This window comes from Aethalodelphis obliquidens, unplaced genomic scaffold (genome assembly GCF_003676395.1).
Source record: "Aethalodelphis obliquidens isolate GAN/ISIS:26980383/991018 unplaced genomic scaffold, ASM367639v1 scaffold1, whole genome shotgun sequence".
NCBI classification, from domain to species: domain Eukaryota; kingdom Metazoa; phylum Chordata; class Mammalia; order Artiodactyla; family Delphinidae; genus Aethalodelphis; species Aethalodelphis obliquidens.
Window position 1 is genome coordinate 84068828 of NW_020837945.1, and position 20978 is coordinate 84089805.

The following is a 20978-nucleotide window of genomic DNA, read 5'->3' on the forward strand; positions in this document are numbered from 1 at the left end:
ATATCATGTAAGTAATAAATATACTACATCTCAGAATTATAAAATGTTTTCCAATTTTGTTTCCATGTCAATTTCCACCTTATCCCTAAATCTTATATAATGAATATTTATCATACTGACACAAGAAAATTCAAATTAACTCCCTTTCAGGAGGAAGGGTTCAGTTCTGTATAATTGAGCCTCTGGCCCAGTATCTTCTCAAAGATATTTTGAGAAGTGGTAGTATATAAACATGTCATTTCTAGGAATTTTTAAACTTCTTACTTGTCATGTTTATCCAATAATACTGTTCTTCTATACCTACTTTTTTTTTTTTTTTTTTTTTTAGGGGTACGCGGGCCTCTCACTGTTGTGGCCTCTCCCGTTGCGGAGCACAGGCTCCGGACGCGCAGGCTCAGCGGCCATGGCTCACAGGCCCAGCCGCTCCGTGGCACGTGGGATCTTCCCAGACCAGGGCACGAACCCACGTTCCCTGCATCGGCAGGCAGACTCCCAACCACTGCGCCACCAGGGAAGCCCAATATACCTACATTTTAATATCAATTCAAGATCTGGTTGAAGCTATTTCCCCTAGAATACTATTTTACATAAAAATCGACCTCACCAGAGGAAGTTGTAAAAAGTAGGAAAGCACTGTACAATTCTTATTCAGAAATGTTCGTGCCAGAAGTACATGTTCTGCTCCTTATAAACATATCCCCTTTGAACTGTATTTCCTTTAAATACGACCAAACTCTGCAAAGATGATTATAATAATTAATCTGTTTCATATATGAATTGGTTTGTACATATAAAATGCTTGTTTTTGGATGCTCCCTAGGTGTATCAAAGGAACGACATATTTTAACAATTGTAATCATCCCATCAGTCACCAGGTACCTGATAACGATGGCTTAATTCAGTTTAATTTTACCACAGGCAGAATCAAATAAATTTCTTGTTATGAAAATTATATTCACAACAATAAATCTTACTTTGGAGTGGAAATATTAAGCAACTTCTGAATGACCTGGGAGAAAAATAACAATATGAAGTATTTCATACCTGCTTTATGGCTGTTACTGTTATCACAAAGAATAATGGGAGTCCACTGGTAATTGGACTGGTAGGTGTATCAATCATAAGCTGGATTAAAAAACAGAGAAGGCAGAGTATATTTTATATTGTACACATATTGTGTATACTGTAATAACATCTAGAACCTCATAATTATTGGGAAATCTGAAAACATTATACAAAACATGTATCATGGTCCAGATGAAAAAATAACATGAGAGAGAGACTACGCAGTGAGTGTAGTTTAGTTCACAGTTTCACAAGTTCACTTTGATGGCTTTTACATGGGGTTAGCAGAATACCTAAATCTATTGCATACCCACAAATACTGCTAGGGTGGACTCAGTCTCTGCTTTCTTAACACAGAGTACTTAAGGTCTTCCTCGGTATTTGCCTTGGAGGGGAGCTATAGCTGCTCAGAATCTCAGTTCACATTTCTTTGCCCATCCTGAGAAATGCTGTAAAGTCTGTCAGTTTTTACCCTGGGATCCAGCATAAACTCACCACTTAGGGAGAGAAAACAAGAAATGGGACTAGGGAAAGGGTTTCTTTCTACAAGTGATTTTGTTACACCTAGCGGAGCCAGAAGGGTACAACTTGGAAAATGCTGCTGCAATTATCTAAATCATACAACTGAGGTTTCAATAAACTGCTGGAAAAGAAATATTTGTAGTAATTATATCTGGTTATTTAGAACATGGGTCTAACGATTTATTAATATTCCTTTACTCTGGGTAGGCCAATTAAATTTGTTCTACTCCACACACAAGCTGAATTCCTTATCTTAGCTAGTAATTTCACAAATGCATGTTACATGGACATAGTAAGTACAAATTTCTCATTTTTCCAACTAAACCAAGCTGAAGTTCTATTGATGAAAAAAAATCAGAAGTTCCTTTTCTGTTCATGAAGCAAAGCAATTTAAAAAAAAAGTTTCCTCAAGCTTTACAGTGACTACTTCACAAGTTTTTTTCTTTTGAAAGCCCAGGTTCTATGGAGAGAAAAGTTCAGAGTTTATACAAAAATTCAATGCCACACTGGAATACACTGCCAAGGTATTATCAGAAAAGAATAACCTCTTTAAAAGAAAATGACACTTATTTTAAATCCTGATTTATACTCAAGTTTCATAAGCTGTTCTCTTGATATTTTGACATTAGGAAAAAAAGCACAATGTGAAAATCAAGAAACTGTCAAATAGCTTATAATGAACATAGATTTAGGTTAAGAAAACAGTCTCCTGGAGAAAAATCAATATTCACGGGGATTCTTAAAAATTATAATTAAAAAAATTTTTAAATAAAAGTAAAATTTAAATTAAAAAAAAGAAAAGCCAAAGAAAGATTTACTTTGTACAAAGATGGTTCCATAGGCAGAAATGTGCCAAAAACATGTGCTGTATATTAAAAGCCAAAATATTTATGTCCGAGGCAGAACATCTGAAAGGATGATGTTATTTTCTTGGCTTTGATTATGATTATCAGCACCACAGCAATCAGTGATAAAACAAAATACAATTAATCTTAAAATTCACTGGCTATTTTTCAGACATCTTGATGTGGTTTAAATCATTGTATTCAGTGAATACAGTGGGGAAGCTCTGCAAAAAAAAAAAATGGTCCCACAGTCAAATGATTTAGAATGCAATATAACTTTTCCCTGAAGATATATTTTTAGAACCCATGTCTACAAACTTAACAATTTATGAAGTGATAAAGCTTACCTGAACCAAAAATATAATAAGAAAATAAAAGTTTGCCACTCTTCTGAATTGTTCAAATAAATTTTTTGGAACAAAATTCCACACAGTATACTAAAAAAAAACAAAGGAAAAAAAAAAGAAAAAAAAAGATCAATAAGTTAATATTTTAAAATAATATATACTATACACATATAATAACAAGAAAAGTAGTATCAGATTTACTAAGCCCTTAGACAAATTCATGTAACTCTCAATGCTACAAAAACTATCTGGTTTTTAGAGTTTCAGGGCTTTTATTCTATTTTTTTTCTGTCTTTTACTATTTATTGGCAATTTTAGTATAATTTTTAAAAATGAGATAAACTGGAACCCATCAATTTTGCTATTAAATTCTTAGTTTTTTAGAAGTTGGAGATGGCAGATCTAAAATAATATTTTAATAACTGTTTTGGTTTTTGGTTACACAAGACTGAACCTAATGCTGAAGATGAATTAAGAGTTGATAGAAATGCTAACACTGGATTCAATTTATTTTAAATTTTATTAAATTTATATTATATTTATTTTATATTTTATTTATTCAGAAACAGAGGCAATGGTATAATTATTCAGTTATTCCATTAAGCATGGGATATGGAAAAATAAACTAGAATGTGAAAAAGATTAAAAATTACTTTAGGTAAGTGATCACTGGTATAACCATCAAGAAAATCTCATAAAGGATATGAAAGTCTGTCACAGTGTCAATTTTTAAAGACAGCAGAGTATAATGGTTACGAACATAGATGGTAAAGGGTTAAACTGCTGTGGCCTAAATCCTAATCCAAGGTCATTTAGTCACCTTGGACCTAATCTCTTTGTACTTCACTTTGTGCCTCTATAAAATGAGGACAATAATAACAATCATACTGTATAGGGTTGTTATAAAAATTAAATGAGCTAATATATTTATGAAGCACTTACAACAGACCCTGGCTCATATTAACTGCTGTGTGTCTGTTGTTGTATTATTCATCAGTTTATAAGCCTATAATGCTATATTATGGGGGCAGGGTAATATCGTACAAATTTTACTTGTGCCACTCACTATTCACAACACAACTTTATGCATGAAACAGGGAAACACTTCACAGCACTGTTACTTTACCCTATGTCCATTCTCTCAGTAGAATCTAAGATCCCTAGAGACATTGTTTTATTTACTGCTCTATTGCAGTTACACTAGAGCACACAGCTAGAGATCAAAACTTTAGCAGAATAGATAAGTAAATAAATATGCTTGGAAAAAGAATTTTTTTTCCAGATAATTCTCCTGATGTCAGGCAATAACCATTGGTCAATTCAACTACTGACCAATAACCATTGGTCAATTCAACTATTGACCAATTACCATTGGTCAATTCAACTACTGACCAATAACCATTGGTCAATTCAACCACTGACCAATTCAAGATTTTCTCCGGTGCAATGAAAGACAGTTCTAATTTCTGAATTTTGGTACGTCAGAAATTTGCTTCTTAATCAGTTTTTTTTTTTTTTTTTTTGGGGCTGCGCTGTGTGGCTTGCAGGATCTTAGTTCCCTGACTAGGATTGAACCTGCGCCCTTGGCAGTAAGAGAGGAATCCTAACCACTGGACCGCCAGGAAATTCCCTTAATCAGTTTTTTAAGACCTCAAACATCCTGTCACATATGAACAATTTTATAAATACGGTTAGGTTCCCAGAAGAGCCCACAAAAGCCTATTTGACCCAAGGGTATATAAAGAATAGTACAATGCCTAACACCTTCCTTTCTTAGGTGAAATTATATTTTCAGTTCTAATCTGGGATACCTGAAACATATTTACCTGTGGTAGTGGTAGCACCAGTGGCTCTAGAATCTGGGATTGGGAACTATGTTCAAGGCTCTAGAGAGAAGAGAGGTAGAGACTTCCTGGAACCAGAAGAAGTCAGTGCTCAATGTGTGCATATGAGGTGGTAATTCTGGGTCAAACCATTGCCAGTTGATCTTCATTGGGGTAAAAAGGCAGTTGTCCCTACCGGGGTCATAGTATTTCCATGCAACTTCCTCAGCACCAGATCAAATGTATAAAACTTTATAGGAATTAACTTGACGATGTTCTATGTTTACATCAATCTATATAATAGTGACAATATATTTTATCTTTCAGAATCTTGAAAAGAGCAACTATATAAGTTGGTAATAAAGTAAATTAATTGGTTTCAGGATGCTCTCTTTGGCTAGCTCAATAATACAATGGAAAAAGTGAGAATACATAAAAATTTCTTAAGAAAGCTAGCTTACAAATGTTAGGAATTATTGTTTTCGGGTTTTCTGAAATACAAACATTAATAGATTGAATAAGTCTAAATTCTGCATTTGTCCTGTCACACATAGAGGAGGCACTCTAGTAGAATAATATTAAGACACATGAAAAAACTTCTAAGAAAAATAATTCATTATGCTTTAAAATTATTTTAATTATTATGTAATAACAGTCAAGAAAAATGAACTAGAAGTATACCTTCTCTATAGCTATGTATACAACTTTATCATTGACTTTTTTTCCTCCTAAGGTCTGACATTAGTAAGAAAACAAAAACATGGTTATAAAATTAAACCTTCTGCAAGGAAATTTTTTTTTTAACGTCTTTACTGGAATATAATTGCTTTACAATAGTGTGTTAGTTTCTGCTGTATAACAAAGTGAATCAGCTATACATATACATGTATCCCCATATCCACTCCCTCTTGTGTCTCCCTCCCACCCTCCCTATCCCACCCCTCTAGATGGACACAAAGCATAGAGCTGATCTCCATGTGCTATGTGGCTCCTTCCCATTAGCTATCTATTTTACATTTGGTAGAGTATATATGTCCATGCCACTCTCTCACTTCGTCCCAGCTTACCCTTCCCCCTCCCCGTGTCCACAAGTCCATTCTCTACGTCTGCGTCTTTATTCCTGTCCTGTCCCTAGGTTCTTCAGAACCACATTTTTTTTTTTAGATTCCGTATATATGTGTTAGCATACGGTATTTGTTTTTCTCTGACTTACTTCACTCTGTATGACAGACTCTAGGTCCATCCACCTCACTACAAATAACTCAATTTCGTTTCTTTTTATGGCTGAGTAATATTCCACTGTATATATGTGCCACATCTTCTTTACCCATTCATCTGTCAGTGGACACTTAGGTTGCTTCCATGTCCTGGCTAGTGTAAACAGAGCTGCAATGAACACTGTGGTACAAGACTCTTTTTGAATTATGGTTTTCTCAGGGTATATTGCAAGGAAATTTAAATTTAAGATAAGGAAGTTACTATAGCAAATTAAATTAAAGACATATCATGCATCTACAATGTGTAAGACACACTATAAGAGGAACAAAGAGAAGTTTAATTTAAATAGAGTAGATTAAGAACAATATATCAATAGCTATATTCAAAGATAAAGTAAAAGAAGGAATAGACAAAGAATTCAATGGGAAGGCAATTCAAGAAGTCAATTAGAAAGAAAAATTTAATGAAGGAGGTCACATTTGACACAGGCTTTAAGAGAGGAACACTCAGCAGGCTGAAAATAGGGGGCAAACAGAGGGAGAACATTTCAGGAAGGAAAGACAGAATGAACAAAGGCAGCGAGGAGGGAAGTTGATCGTGGCTTTGTGGTATAGAAGATATACAGTCTGAAAGGAGTTTAGGGAAATAATAGGGGAGTAGAAAGGTAGTAAAAAGGGAACAGTGAGAAGCCAGCCTCATTTGTGGTCAGGAAAAAAAAAAAGACACTGTCTATATAAATATCTACATTCTTGAAATTGTGGTCAAAAACATGAAATATACATTCTCTGCAAAAACATATAACCTACTTTTAAAAAACTGCAGTTATCAATACAAAATCATAGCAAAGGCACAGTGGTAGGGAAGTTCAACATGAATTCATGGAATAGCAGGTAATCTGGTTTGGAAGTTTAAAAAAGTGGTAATGGAATAATGAGGAAGTAATAAGGGAATAATGAGAAAGTCTCCAAATGTGTGAAAAAAGGGCAATGTTTATTTAAATATCTACATTTTTGAAACTGTGGTCAAAAACATTAAACTTCATACTGCTGCATATGAAAAGTCATAAAGATAGTTAATCTCAGAAGTTCTCCAGGACACTCAGCTTCCAGTATTGGCAGACTGTGAACTCCTAGCAGATAAGAATTATGAAAACTAGATTAAAACAAACTATTTAAAATTCTGGAACATGTCCAAAATATAGACAGAAACTGGAAGAGAGTTTAATTTCAAAAAAATTACAAATGGAAGGAATATGAATGATAAACTATGGCTTCTTAGTCTGGAGATAATATCCAACTCTCACAGCTAGAGCAGCCAAACAGTGGGGGAAAACTACCCCCTTATCAACAAAATATCACAGAGATTTAGAGTTCAGGGCTAGAAAAGTGGCTGGAAATTGATGGGAAAATACTGATCGCGAAACCATGCAAGGAAAATTACCCAAATTCAGGACATAAACTATCCAAACCTAGGCTGACAGCTAAACTATGCACTAAAAAGGAAATGAACTAATGAAACTGATACTTGCAACAACAAGGATGAATCTCAAGAGTACTGTGTTAAGTGAAAAGAAGTCAGACACAAAAGACTCCTACTGTATGATTGTATTCATATGACATTCTGGAAGAGACAAAACTATAGTTAAAGAAAGCAGATCAGCTGCTAGTGCTAAAGGTGAGGAGGAGGGGGACTGGTTACTAACTTTCTGGAGTGACAAATATATTCTGTATCTTGATGACAGCGGTCACATGTTACACATTTGTCAAAACTTATCAAATTATACACTTAAAATTAGTGAATTTTATTGTATATAAATTATACCCAGTGTTTTAAAAACTTTTTTCAAGAAGGACTTTTATTTCTTGCATCACTTACTAAGAACTGTATCATTAATCTAAAGCTCCTCTATTACCCTAGATTCTGGTATTTCCCCTTCCTGCCCTCTGCTTTAGAACCACTGTCCAAAATGAGATGTCAGTAATGTGTGTGTTGCATATGTAAATAATGTAAAGCCTGGAAAAAAGGAACAGGGAAAAGGAACCATTGGCCTAAAACAACATCTTCAAGAAAAATGAGATCAGGATTAGAGAGAAAATATTAGTCGCCCTGGAAGAGAGGGAAGGAGCAATACAAAGATGCTTCTTAAGGTGGTCTATTAAGCAATAGCTATGCTCAGAGAGAACCTTACCCTCAGTTTCTGACTCACATCCTCTATAACTGCACTGTCCAATAAGGTAGCCACTAGTCACATGTGGCTACTGACAATTAAAAAAAATTAAAATTAAATTAAAAGTTAAGTTCCTCAGTTACATTACCACATTTCAAGGCCTAAACAGCCCTATGTGGCTAATGGCTATCATATTAGACAGCATGGAAAACATTTCCATCATGAGAGAAGAGTCTATCAGATAGTCTATTTTGAAATTGAAGATTATAGAATAATGCTAAGACATCTTAAAAATGCCATAGGAAAAACTGAACCAAGGAAAAATATGTAAAAGTGAAGTGGTTCCTTGGTACTATAAAATGTTTATAGAAGAATGATAAAACTGGAGGAAGTGAGGCTTTAAAGTCACACAGAACTGAGTTCAAACTCCGATCTCATCCCTGGGTAAATTACTTCCCTGCACTTCAATTGAAAAAACTGATATAAAATGAGTATAACAACACTTTGTTAAAGCTATCTTAAAGTTGTTTTAAGAATTAAATAATATGAGAAGTACCTAATACAGTGTCTGGCACATGGTATAAATATTAGTTCCTTAGTTTAATTGCAACTAAGGGTAATTTTGGGCGTACTGGCCACCTGATATTAGCAACCAGAAACTTTTTATTTTACAGTTCACAATTTTTGTTAAGATAAATCTACCAACCACCATTTCCTTGAATTTTTAAGGATATAAATACAAACAAATCACCTTTTAAAACAAAATAGTACATAACCCACAGTTTTAGTAATAAAAGTGTTAATTCTTACCTTAGATGAAATGATTCGGTTATCTATAAATTTCTGAGGTGTGTAAAGGCCATACTGAGGAAACCTGTTGGCTATGTAAATAGTTCTTGTGTCACTTTGATGTGGTGGGTCAAAACCCTAAGGCCAAGCAAAAGAAAAATAATGGACAACAAGGTTAGCTGTTATGATTCTTTACTGCTGGTTCTATTTAACTGATCATATTACACATATTATTACTGGCCTTGACCTGCATATAGGCTCAATCTATTTAATTATCAGAAGAGTTAAGCCATATATTTTTTCTTTCAAAGTAAACAGGTACATTTTCTTCAGATATAAACTAACTAGGTAATAACCTCTGGTAATGAAAAATAGTCCATACTCTGTCAGAAATGCTACCACAAGAAGACCTACAGAAGCACTTGAAGACAAGGCTTCTTTCCTTCCCTTTCATTCCTGGGGTTCCTTGCTTTTCTCTTAGGATAGATTCCTAGCCAGTGATATGGAAGTCCTGTGTAGCTAAGGCCTAGTCAGCACCTACCATATCTAAGGACAAAGGCTTACATTTTATTTTACACCCAGATCAACTCGGTTTCAAAGGGCTTTGTTCCCAGAGGACATAAAATGTATTGGATAGCCCAGATAAAATGTATTGGATAGCCCATTCCATACAAGCATTTCTTTGCGCTAGTTACATTATCAATGTACTCCCTGAAATATGGATATATGCTATAATTCTGGCCTCAAATTTAGAAGACCCTCAATTAAGGTACATTTAGGAATGATCTCTAGTGGAAAAGTTTGCCCTGGTGACAAGAATACTGATACTTTATTCCTACAGCATTGTACTCTTTTCCAGAGGGGCAAGTGAATCTTTAAGACTCCTTTGATAGATACCGGCATCCCTGTAAAATTTCCACTAAGCACAGACACAAATAGTGGAAATTCCCATATTACCTAGAGGGATGTTTTGTTTAGCACATCAGAATATTAGAAGTGCTATATATGGGTTTCAACTGCTGTTATTCATGGTTTTAAACAATTTATTTTGTGATCTTAGAAACAGCTAGTACAGAACTGTGCAAATTAAATATATTTGTATACTCCATTAAAAAATGAAGTTTTATCTTATTTGTTTATGCTACTTAAAGTGATGACCACATTTTGTTGATGTGCCATTATGTATCCGATTTCAAAATCAGTTTAAGGATAAAATGTGGCACACATGTTTATTTTCCTCATAAATTTTCTCTTAAACATTTCACAACTGTGCCCTGTCACAACTCATGGGAGAAAGAGGGCAGGTTCCAAAATCAGAGTCAGAACTCACTGCTCTATCTGGAATATCATAATCATTTAAAAGATATATACCATTTATTCAATCAATAACTATTTACTGAGTTTAAGCACTATGTTAAGCCATGAAGGATTATGTGATTTGTTACATACTCGAGCATATCATAACATGCTCCAACTCAATAAATAAATCAATGAACAAACAGTTTGAATGCTACTGCTGTAGTCTATGGATGTGTTTTTCAAAGATGGTCCACAGAAGTTTGCCTGTAACGTTCATAAAATAACAAAAGGGACACACAGGTAACGGAAGCATTAGACTCCATGAAGCATATTTATTCTGTATCCACTCTGTAACCATGTTAACATAACACTATACGCCATGCATGTAAACTTCTGAGACAAAGAAAAATAAAGTAAACTTGAGGGTTTGAAAGAGTATACAAATCTTTAAGAAGATGTCAAGACAACTGAGACTGAGAACCACTGATATAAAATTTTATTTTATTTTTTGCTAAATCCCACCAAGATTATTACTATGTACATCTAAAGTTAAGAAACAAAAAATAGGGACTTCCCTGGTAGTCCAGAGGTAAAGAATCCGCCTTACAATCCAGGGGACATGGGTTCACTCCCTGGTCAGGGAACTAACATCCCTCATGTCGCAGGGCAGCTAAGCCCATGTGCCACAACTACTGAGCTTGTGTGCCTCAACTAGAGAGCCTGTGTGCCGCAAACTACAGAGCCCACGCGCGCTGGAACCCGCATGCCACAACTACAGAGCCCACATACCTTGGAGCCTGTGCGCCACAACCAGAGAAGAAAAAACCCTGCATGGCACAACTAAAGAGAAGCCCGCGCTGCAACGAAGAGCCCGTGCACCACAATGAAAGATCCAACGCAGCCAAAAATAAATAAAATAATAAATCTCTAAAAAAAAAAGAAACAAAACAAATGCCCTCCCCCAAAATATACTGATGTTTACATTATAACCTCTCATTCATTACTAGAATTAATATACTATATACATAAATGCGTGCACTTTACAGGAAGCAAATGCTCATCATTCTCCATCCCTCTCTCCTGGATGAACCAGTGACCACATACTAAAGTTTTGGAACTCCTGAGATTTCTACAATTATTTCAAGGAGATATTTTGAGATGTTCCAAGAATAAAATCAGTTTTAAATTAAATTGAATTTTAAATTCAGCATCGCCATATTCCAAGAAATCATAATTTAAAATAAGATGACAATACCAAAAGGAGAATAATGATAGTATGTTTTTCCTTATTCCCAAAGATGCTATAACATCCACTTAAGTATTTTGAGTTGTTTTTCCAGTGATTAATTAAAATGACCTTATCCAATCATGTTATAATCAATGGCATGTATATACATGTGGCTGTGGGTATTTTTTTACACACACAAAATAGTTAAATTTTATATTTGTGACTGCGGTATAAGTACAGCTAAGCGTCTCTCATGGAAATTAAAGCTATAACTTCAATTCATTAGCATCAACTTCTTTGCCACAAATTCAAGTAGCCATGAACTAAAAAGAACAAAACTGTCCAAAAATGAGAAAAGTGACTTAGGGCAGGTCTGTGAATCTCTGAAATTGTACGCAAATTTGCATATCTGTGCATTAAAAAATTTTTTTTAAAATTTTGGCCATGCCACACGGCTTGTGGGATCTCAGTTCCCTGACCAGGGACCGGACCTGGGTCACAGCAGTGAAAGGGCCAAATCCTAACCACTAGATCACCAGGGAACTCCCATACATGCATTTTGCTGACGACAGAATAGTTTTCCTCAGATTCTGATGACATAAAAAAAGTTAGAACCACTTATCTAAGGTCTTGCTTTTATAATCAGTTCCCCACCTCAATATTCCATATTTTAAAAATGACACAGAGGGGAATTCCCTGGCAGTCCAGTGGTTAGGACTCTGCGCTTTCACTGCCAAGGGCCTGGGTTCAATCCCTGGCTAGGGAACTAACATCCCACAAGCCGTGTGGTGTGGCCAAAAAATAAAATAAAATTAAATTGGAAAAAAAAAAAAAAAAAAGGAACTTAAAAAAATGACACAGAGAATTGTTGCTTCAATAACACCTCTACTTTAACAGGAATCAAAACAAACAGAGTTTATCAAAATTAATTGTATAATTATACCATAAATGTGAAGTTCAAGTATAGTTTCATGCTATTTCTAACAAGCATTATCAGCAATTCTATGCTACTGTACAATCCGAACTCCCTAATCACTAGGCTACGGCTACACATCAGGGTTCAGAAACCTCTGGTATGTATTACACTTTCAGCCCAGACTACCCATTCACACCCTGAACCCCTGGATGGCTTGCTCCTTTCTTCTATGGTTTCATCTTGTCCTGGATAAAGGAACTGAGATACATTAATGCTATTCTAGCCACCCTGGTTTTATTTTTATTTTTTAACATTTATTTATTTGGCTGTACCAGGTCTTAGCTACAGCACACAAGGATCTTTAGTTGCGGCATGCGAAACTCTTAGCTGCGGCATGTGGGATCTAGTTCTCTGACTGAGATTAAACCTGGACCCCCTGCATTGGGAGCACAGAGTCTTAGCCACTGGACCACCAGGGAAGTCCCCATCCTGATTTTATTTTAATGCCTGCTAAAAAGTACAGCTGACCCTTGAACAACTCCAGGGTTAGAGGAGTCGACCCTCCACACAGTCAAAAATCTGAGTATAACTTCAGAGTTGGCCCTCTGCATCCTCAGATTCAGCCCTATAGTACTGTTGTATTTACTATTGAGAAATCCACATATAGGGGGACCTGCACAGTTCAAACCCATGTTGTTCAAGGGTCAACTGTATAGGCTTTTGGAAGCACATAAATTTAAACTATTTAAAAATAACAACTCTCATTAACTCTAAAAAAGTATGAAATTAAAAACCTCTTTTCTGTCTGGATTTACGAGCATATGTAAAAACCACAGGTACTTTTAAAAAAAGTGGATCTGGGCTTCCCTGGTGGCGCAGTGGTTGGGAATCTGCTGGCCAATGCGGGGGACACGGGTTCGCCCTGGTCTGGGAGGATCTCACATGCTGCGGAGCAACTAGGCCCATGCAGGACAGCTGCTGGGCGTGTGCTCTGGAGCCCACGAGCCACAACTACTGAAGCCCGCGTGCCTGGAGCCCATGCCCCGCAGCAAGAGAAGTCACCGCAATGAGAGGACTGCGCGCCATGGTGGGGAATTGGCCCCCCACTCACTGCAACTAGAGAAAGCCCAAGCGCAGCAACAAAGACCCAATGCAGCCAAAAATAAATAAATAAAAGAAATTTAAAAAAAAAAAGTGGATGAGCATTTAAGGTGGAAAAAAATTCCCATGATGGCATTCAAGGAAAGAACTGAAAACACATGGGACTGATTTGAAAAAGACTCCTTTTGTAACAGTAAACTGATGAAACCTAGGGAAGCCAAACCAGAAAACAGCTTATAATTTTTAGATGTTGGTCTCTGGCACAAAGCAGTACTTAGAAATGACTCATAACATTTTATATTTTCATACCAAATATACCAGCCTCTGTACTATTCTTAAAATCCCGAAGATTTTATGAAAAATACGAGCATTACAAATAAGAGCTAAGAAGAAACTAAAACTACAGTCCTGTAATTAAATATTGCCACACTTCTTTAACATAACTAAGAAAACATTTTTAGAGTTCAGTGATTAAATTTGTACATTTAATCATTCCTATGTGTGATCTACTTCCTCCATAATAGAAAGAAAGAAGCTACAAAACAAACCAAAAACCATGAAAAACAACATAAAAAGAAGCATTCAAAACTGCAATGGCACTGTTATTAAAATAAATGAACAGAAGCTTTATTTCGGTCACACACTTTCTATGACACAAAGTGATTTTTGTTGGCTACGTGTTCCAATGTACACAGTACTTCTGGGGAAGAATGATTTCACGTATTTTACCAAATCTACAAACTTAATTGTGAATTACTGTTTCCTGGATATAGACTTTGAATAAAATACATCTATACGAAGGTATTATAAGAACAAGATAATTTTACACTGTTAAGAGACCAAAGCAAGGTGAGAGGGAATAACTTAAAATGTCCATGATCTAAACACAATTTAATTTTAATTTTGTATCATGTTACATAATTTTCATTTTAGGATTTAAGGTAGTTTGCCATCTATCAGACCAGTCTGGGCTTCCAAGAACTCTGGCTTACTGCAGAGGTGGGTAGGAACTGGCTTTCTAGTTACAGGGTTCAAAATTTAGAGTGATCTTTGACTCCAAACATCTTAAATCATCTGCAAATACTTTACTACAGGAAGTTCATCTCTTATAGGAAGCTCATCTCTTATATTACCTCCCAAACTTGATTTCCCACTCCAACATACACCTCTAGCAGCCCCTGTGGAAATAATATGGTGACCCCTCAAAAAAGTAAACACAGAATAACTGTATGATCCAACAATTCCACTTCTGTGTATAAACTCAAAAGAAATGAAAGCAGAGACTTGAACAGATATTTGTAAACCCATGTGCATGGCAGCATTATTCACAATAGCCAAAAGGTGGAAGCAACCCAAGTGTCCATTGACAGATGAATGGATAAACAAAATGCGGTGTGTACAATGGGATATTATTCAGCCTTAAAAAAAAAGGAGGTTTTGACACATGCTATAACATGGATGAACACTAAAGACATTATGCTAAGTGAAATTAAGCCTGTGACAAAAGGACGAAATTTTAAATTTATTCCTCTTATATAAGGAGTAAGAGTTGACAAATTCGTACTTTGCCAGGCATTTATTCAAGGGGGGCTGGGGAGGGGAGAGGAACAGGGCATTAGTGTTTAATGGGTATAAAGTTTCAGTCTGGAAAGATCAAACAGTTCAGGAGACACATGGTGGTGATTGATGGCTGCATAACAGTGTGACTGTACTTAATGCCACTGAACTGTATATTTAGAAATGGTTAAAATGGCAAATTTTATGTTAAGTATATCTTACTAGAATTAAAAATATGTCAATTTCACCCATTTGGGACTTTACCATGGATTTTCTGGATTACAAGAATCCTATCTGGCCATAATTCAACTGTGACAGTAAATGTCTCTTATTTGCTAGACTGGTGATTTGAAATCACAGAGACATTTACTATAAAAATAAATGTGTGAGGTAGTCTTAGTTTAGATCAAATTTAAAATCACAGATTTCACTAAGGGAGAATTTAAGGTTTCTGTAACCAAGAACCCTAAATTGATTTTTTTGGTTTACCTAGCCAGTTGAACACCGGCTGGATAAGGAATGAAACTAGTAACTCTTCTACCTGTGGTATCCAGATTGGAGACAGAAGAGTAAAATGGAATTTCTAGTAAGGTTTCCCAAACATTTTTAAGCCTTCTCCCTCTCCACTCACAATCATAAACAACAACGGCAACGAAGATGGCTTCCTACATCCTCCTCAGTATATCAGAAGCAATGGGGTTACAGTTCTGAGGCCAGAGACAAATATCCTTTACACAGAAAACACATCCCTTACAAAATATCTTCAAAGTGTAATATTTTAAAATATATATCAATCACAAAGACACACCCACAAAATTCTAAACAATAACATTAAAAAGTATATTGAAATCAACTATACTTCAATTAAAAATAAATAAAAATTAAAAAACTAATAAATTGGCGAAAAGTATATTGAAGACAAAGAATAGAGACAAAAATTGACACAAAAGGTAGAAAGAAGTAGGGTGGAAGGAAGATACACAACTGTCCTGTTAATTTTATATATAGGAAACTTGTTTTCAGGAATGCCTGAACCAACAAACTGGAACCAAATAAATAGCAGCAGCGGCAATAACAAAACCCAACAATCTTGTACCTACTACCAGTCTCACTTTCCACAACCTAGACATCCTACCTTTCATCCTGCCATAATTATAAACATTTTAAATGTTTCTCAAAATTGGTAACACTCTTGCTCTTATGTTGAATGAAATTGTATGCTGTTCCTGTTACCAGATAGCTACAATTGAATACCAAGCATTAATATTTAGCAAATCAACCAAAATAATACTATCACTGAAATACTATTTCTGAATGACCATATAGTTTGCTTTACAGGCTTTTCTACTCACCTATGTTTTCTGATCAGTTGCTTAATTGTGTTTCCCTATTCTCATTGAGAGAAATTATATGTAATGGTTCTCAATTAGAGCTAAGAGATTACACGCCTCAAAGTTAAAACTCCTTTTGGGGAATGAGCCTAAGGAAAGGAAGGAAGACTTCTAGAAACCATTTTCAGAAATGAGGTTGGGACTGATTTTCACAATGATTTGAGGGGTGGGGATGTCTAGTGGCATTTAGTAGGTGGGTGAATGGGTGGGGCAGAGATATTAGACATTCTTCAATGAACATCAGAGTCCTGACAACAAGGAAATGTCCTGTGAACCAGACAACTTACAAATGCCCTGCCTGATATTCACATTCGTAAAAATCTCTTTAGAAAAATATGAACCTCCTCTTTAAAAACAAACACAAAATGCTTTGCACGGATTTGTGAATTTTTCAGCAATGCAACTACCATGTAAAATGAAGGAAGATAACATTTTGTCAGAACTTCCCAGAGTGTTCACTGTTTCAGAAAATTGCATCACCAATGGAAATGTCACTTGTATATGAGTCACCAATACACTACACTTTCAGCAGGCTGCACTAGTAGCCATGAAGTCACACTGATTGCAGCATTTTATTATTCACTACCTTTAGTGTAGTTACGATTGAGTACTTACATACTGAAACAGATATTATTTAATATAAATGTATTTATTTTTCCTTCATACTAGTTTCCTCCATAACTAGGGTTATAATGTTGATTTTTTTTAAAAAATCAAGTTATATATGTAGCAGGTTATATATTTAAATTTTATTTCAAGATAAAAATGGAAAGAACATTTATGAAATATCTGTTAGAAATAGGGGGCACTGGGCCCAACAGGATTGAAAACTATGTACTTTTATGGCCAAAATCTAACCAATATTACAAGTACTATCTTGGGTTTATAATAGAATCCCCTCAAGTTAGAAGCTGCTGCTTATACCATGAGCAGAATATCAGTATTCAAACTAGGAAACTACAACAAATATTTCCAAGTACATATTTAAACAGGCTTAGGTGTTACGGAGAAAAATTCTAAACAATAACAACATAAAAATATATTGAAGTCAGAGAATAGAGCCAATCCTATTTAGTTAAGAAAAGAACTAAAACAAAAGGTAGAAAAAAGTAAGGTGGAAGGAAGATACACAATTGTTTTACTAATTTTATATGCTGGGAACCTGAGAAACATGCTTCAGAAGAAAGTAAAACATGTCTATATAAGATTAAAAAAAAAAGAACTTAACATCCTAAACTATTGCTATGAAAATTTGATAAATTTTAAGCATGGAAATGATTATTCAGCAACACTGGGTCAAACTGACATAATTCTGAAAATGTATTTTTAAAAAAACACAAAAGAATGTGTTCGCATATTTTCAGTTCTTTTGGCAAACAATTCATTTACCCTGTATAATGACTATTAAAATTCTACTGCTGATCTGCAAATTCTTGCCTTTTGGTATTTTCTGGCACGTAATGAAAAAAATTTACTTTAACAACCAATCAAAGCGTATTTACTGAGTACTTAACTAGGTGCTTTTCAATGCACTAAGGACCACTGATGATAAAAAGGAATACGTGACTTAGTCCTTGCCCACTTGGAGCTGATGAAACCTTAGTATTTTAGGCCCTACAATTTATTTCTTAGATATCACCTAATTTCCTATTTCCTCTCACATATTTAAGATCAAACTAGAATTATTTTCTGGTTTGAATATGGTACACCCAGCATGGATATCTACTAAGCAACTTTATGTAGAGTTTAGGAGAGAGGGTTGGACTTGAGATTGGAAGCCAGCAAGCATAATGATGGTGGTTAATGTCAAAGATGTATGAGACTACCTGTTAAGAGAATACAGAGGAAGAGAATAAGGGTAGGAGATGGAATTCTGAGGGCTATCATTTAAGATACATGTGGCAGAAAAGGAATAAGCAAAAAGGAAAAAAGATCATCAGAGCAGAAGAAAAACAAGAAGAGTAATATGGCAGAAACCTGGGAAGAAGTTGCAAAAAGGAATTATTTCATACGCTGCAAAGGAAGATAAGAACTGAAAAAAAGACAACTGAATTTAACAATTCGTAAATCATCAGTGGCTTCTGCCAACGCAGTTTGAGTACAGTTAAAAGGGCTACAGTGGATTAATGACTGGGGATGGAGAGGAGGGTGGGGAAGTGGGGATAGCGGTTAACAACTGAAAAGCTGGATCAAGCGAAACATTTTTAGTAAAAGCAAATCATAAGCTTATTTTTATGTTTGAAATGAAGAATCTGGTAAAGAGGAAGAAAAAGTTATGGGAAGGAAAAATCACTGAAGGATCAAGGAAAAAGAAGAGAAAACAATCAAGAGCCAAGGTATAAAGCATTAACTGTGGAAATGGACAGGATCTCTAATTCGAAATGGAATTTAAAAATTTGAACATGAAAAATGAAGAAAGCTGAAATCATACTATTAAATTTTCTATTTTGGTAATTTTAAGAAATACCTTTATGATGAGTTGATACAGTCATCAACTGAGTAACTAAGTTCAGTTAACTCAGTGTTTACAGACTTCCTATCTTCCTATGGCTTTTTGTCTACACTCACATCTAATGGAAACTGACTGCCGCCACAAATCAGATCACCAATTCTTCCCTATAAGATTCAATTAACTCTAAACTTCACATTCACTTTTTTAAAAAATTACTAATAGATATTTCTTTTATAACAAAAAAACATAATTAGGAAACTTGGAGACACTAATTATTAATGGTCATCACACTGATTTCTGATAACCAAAGGCAACGGTTCACAGAGTTTTGGATTTCACAGAACAGTAAAAAAAATTTTAACTGGAAAACTAACATAAATTTGCCAACTTCTAATTCTTCTAAGCAAGAATATTAATAAAAAAGAAAGTAAGGAAAACAACCTAAGACTTTGTTCTTCTCATAAGTCTGAGAAACTATCACAGCCCAGTGGAGCCTAAGAACACATGAAGACTAAATGTAACGTGTTATCCCAGATGAGATTTTTTTTTTTGCAATACGCGGGCCTCTCACTGTTGTGGCCTCTCCCGTTGTGGAGCACAGGCTCCGGACGCGCAAGCTCAGCGGCCATGGCTCACGAGCCCAGCCGCTCCGTGGCATGTGGGATCTTCCCGGACCGGGGCACGAACCCGTGTCCCCTGCCTCGGCAGGCGGACTCTCAACCACTGCGCCACCAGGGAAGCCCCATCCCAGATGAGATTTTGAACCAGAAAAAGAATACTAGTGAAAACCACAATGAGATATTACCTCACACCCGTTAGAATGGCTATTATCAAAAAGACAAGAAATAACAAGTGTTGGTGAGGATGTAAACTGGTACAACCACTATGGAAAACAGTACAGAGGTTCCTCAAAAAATTAAAAATAGAACTACCATATGATCCAGCAATTCCACTTCTGGGTATTTATCTGAAGAAAATGAAAAACACTAATCTGAAAGATATATGCACTCCATGTTCACTGTGGCATTATTTACAATAGCCAAGGTACGGGAAAAAACTGAATGTCTATCAACAAATGAGTGGATAAAGAAAATGTGGTGTGTGTATATATATACATATATATATATATATAATTATAAAATATTATTCATCCATCAAAAAGAATGAAATCTTGCCATCTGCTGCAGCATGGATGGGCTTTGAGGGCGTTATGCTAAGTGAAATAAGTCAGAAAGAGAAAAGACAAATACTGTATGATCTCACTTATATGTGGAATCTAAAAAAAACTCCAAGCTCATAGATACAGAAATAATGGAGAACAGACTGCTGGTTGCCAGAGGTGGGGTTGGGGAGTGGGTGAACTGGGTGAAGGGAGTCAAAAGGTACAAACTTCTAGTTATAAAATAAATAAGTTATAGGATATAATGTACAGCCTGGTAATTATAGTTAATAATACTGTATTGTATATGTGAAAATTGCTAAGAGTGTAGATCTTAAAAAGTTCTCATCACAGGGAAACAAATTCTGTAACACTGGGTGGTGATGGATATTAACAAGACTTACTGTGGTGATCATTTTGCAATATATACAAATATGAAATAAAGTACAGGGTTTAATAATAATGTATTAATATTGGTTTATTAGTGTAACAAATGTAGCACAGTAATATGTTAACAATAAGAGAAAGTGGGTGAGAAGAATGTATAGGAATTCTCTATTATTTTTGCAAACTTTCTGAAAATCTAAAATTATTTTAAAATAAAAAGTTAATTTTTTAAAAGTTAAAATGACAGTCCTCAAAAACAAGGACATATATAAGTTTAAGCAAAGACAAAGACACACACACACACACACACACACACAGAGACGTGTGTGTTACACTGACCTTGCTTTTTTCATTTTGCCATAGACCACTGAAAACTTTATCTCCATCTACAGGAAACATCATTTATTAGGGAACTCATGGTCTAAGAGACTATATAAAGATTGATAAAAGCATCTCTGATTATTTAAGAATTTTGACTTTTCCTGTCTCATAATAAATTCCTAAGTTTCTTTCTTTTTTTTAAATTCTGCAAATATACGATGGAAAAAAGGTTGATCAACACTCACAGGTAAGCACTGCATCAATTCCCTTTAATGTTGCATAGGAGTTGGACGCACAAAGTCTGAAGGTCTGCACATCTAAGTTAGAGGCCAGTTCCTCCACAGTATTTAAATTTCAATAGGAGGGACTTCCCTGGAGGTGCAGTGATTGA

At 35.2% G+C, this 20978-nt stretch overlaps 1 protein-coding gene across 9 annotated transcripts in view; it reads right to left on the reverse strand.

Moving 5' to 3' along the window:
- Positions 1 to 20978, reverse strand: part of ATP11B (ATPase phospholipid transporting 11B (putative)) — a 133278-nt gene that overhangs the window by 100968 nt on the left and 11332 nt on the right. For 8 of the 9 annotated variants that reach the window (XR_003433584.1, XM_027110931.1, XM_027110922.1 and 5 more), the window contains exons 2-4: positions 8798 to 8914; positions 2780 to 2869; positions 1045 to 1125 (exon numbers count right to left, since the gene is read on the reverse strand). Coding sequence is in view for 8 of the 9 variants with exons in the window: in XM_027110931.1 (XP_026966732.1) it covers positions 1045 to 1125; positions 2780 to 2869; positions 8798 to 8914 (288 nt within the window). In the remaining variant the exon portion in view is untranslated. The remainder of the gene's footprint in view (positions 1 to 1044; positions 1126 to 2779; positions 2870 to 8797; positions 8915 to 20978) is intronic. The other variant, XM_027110966.1, reaches the window with a different exon arrangement.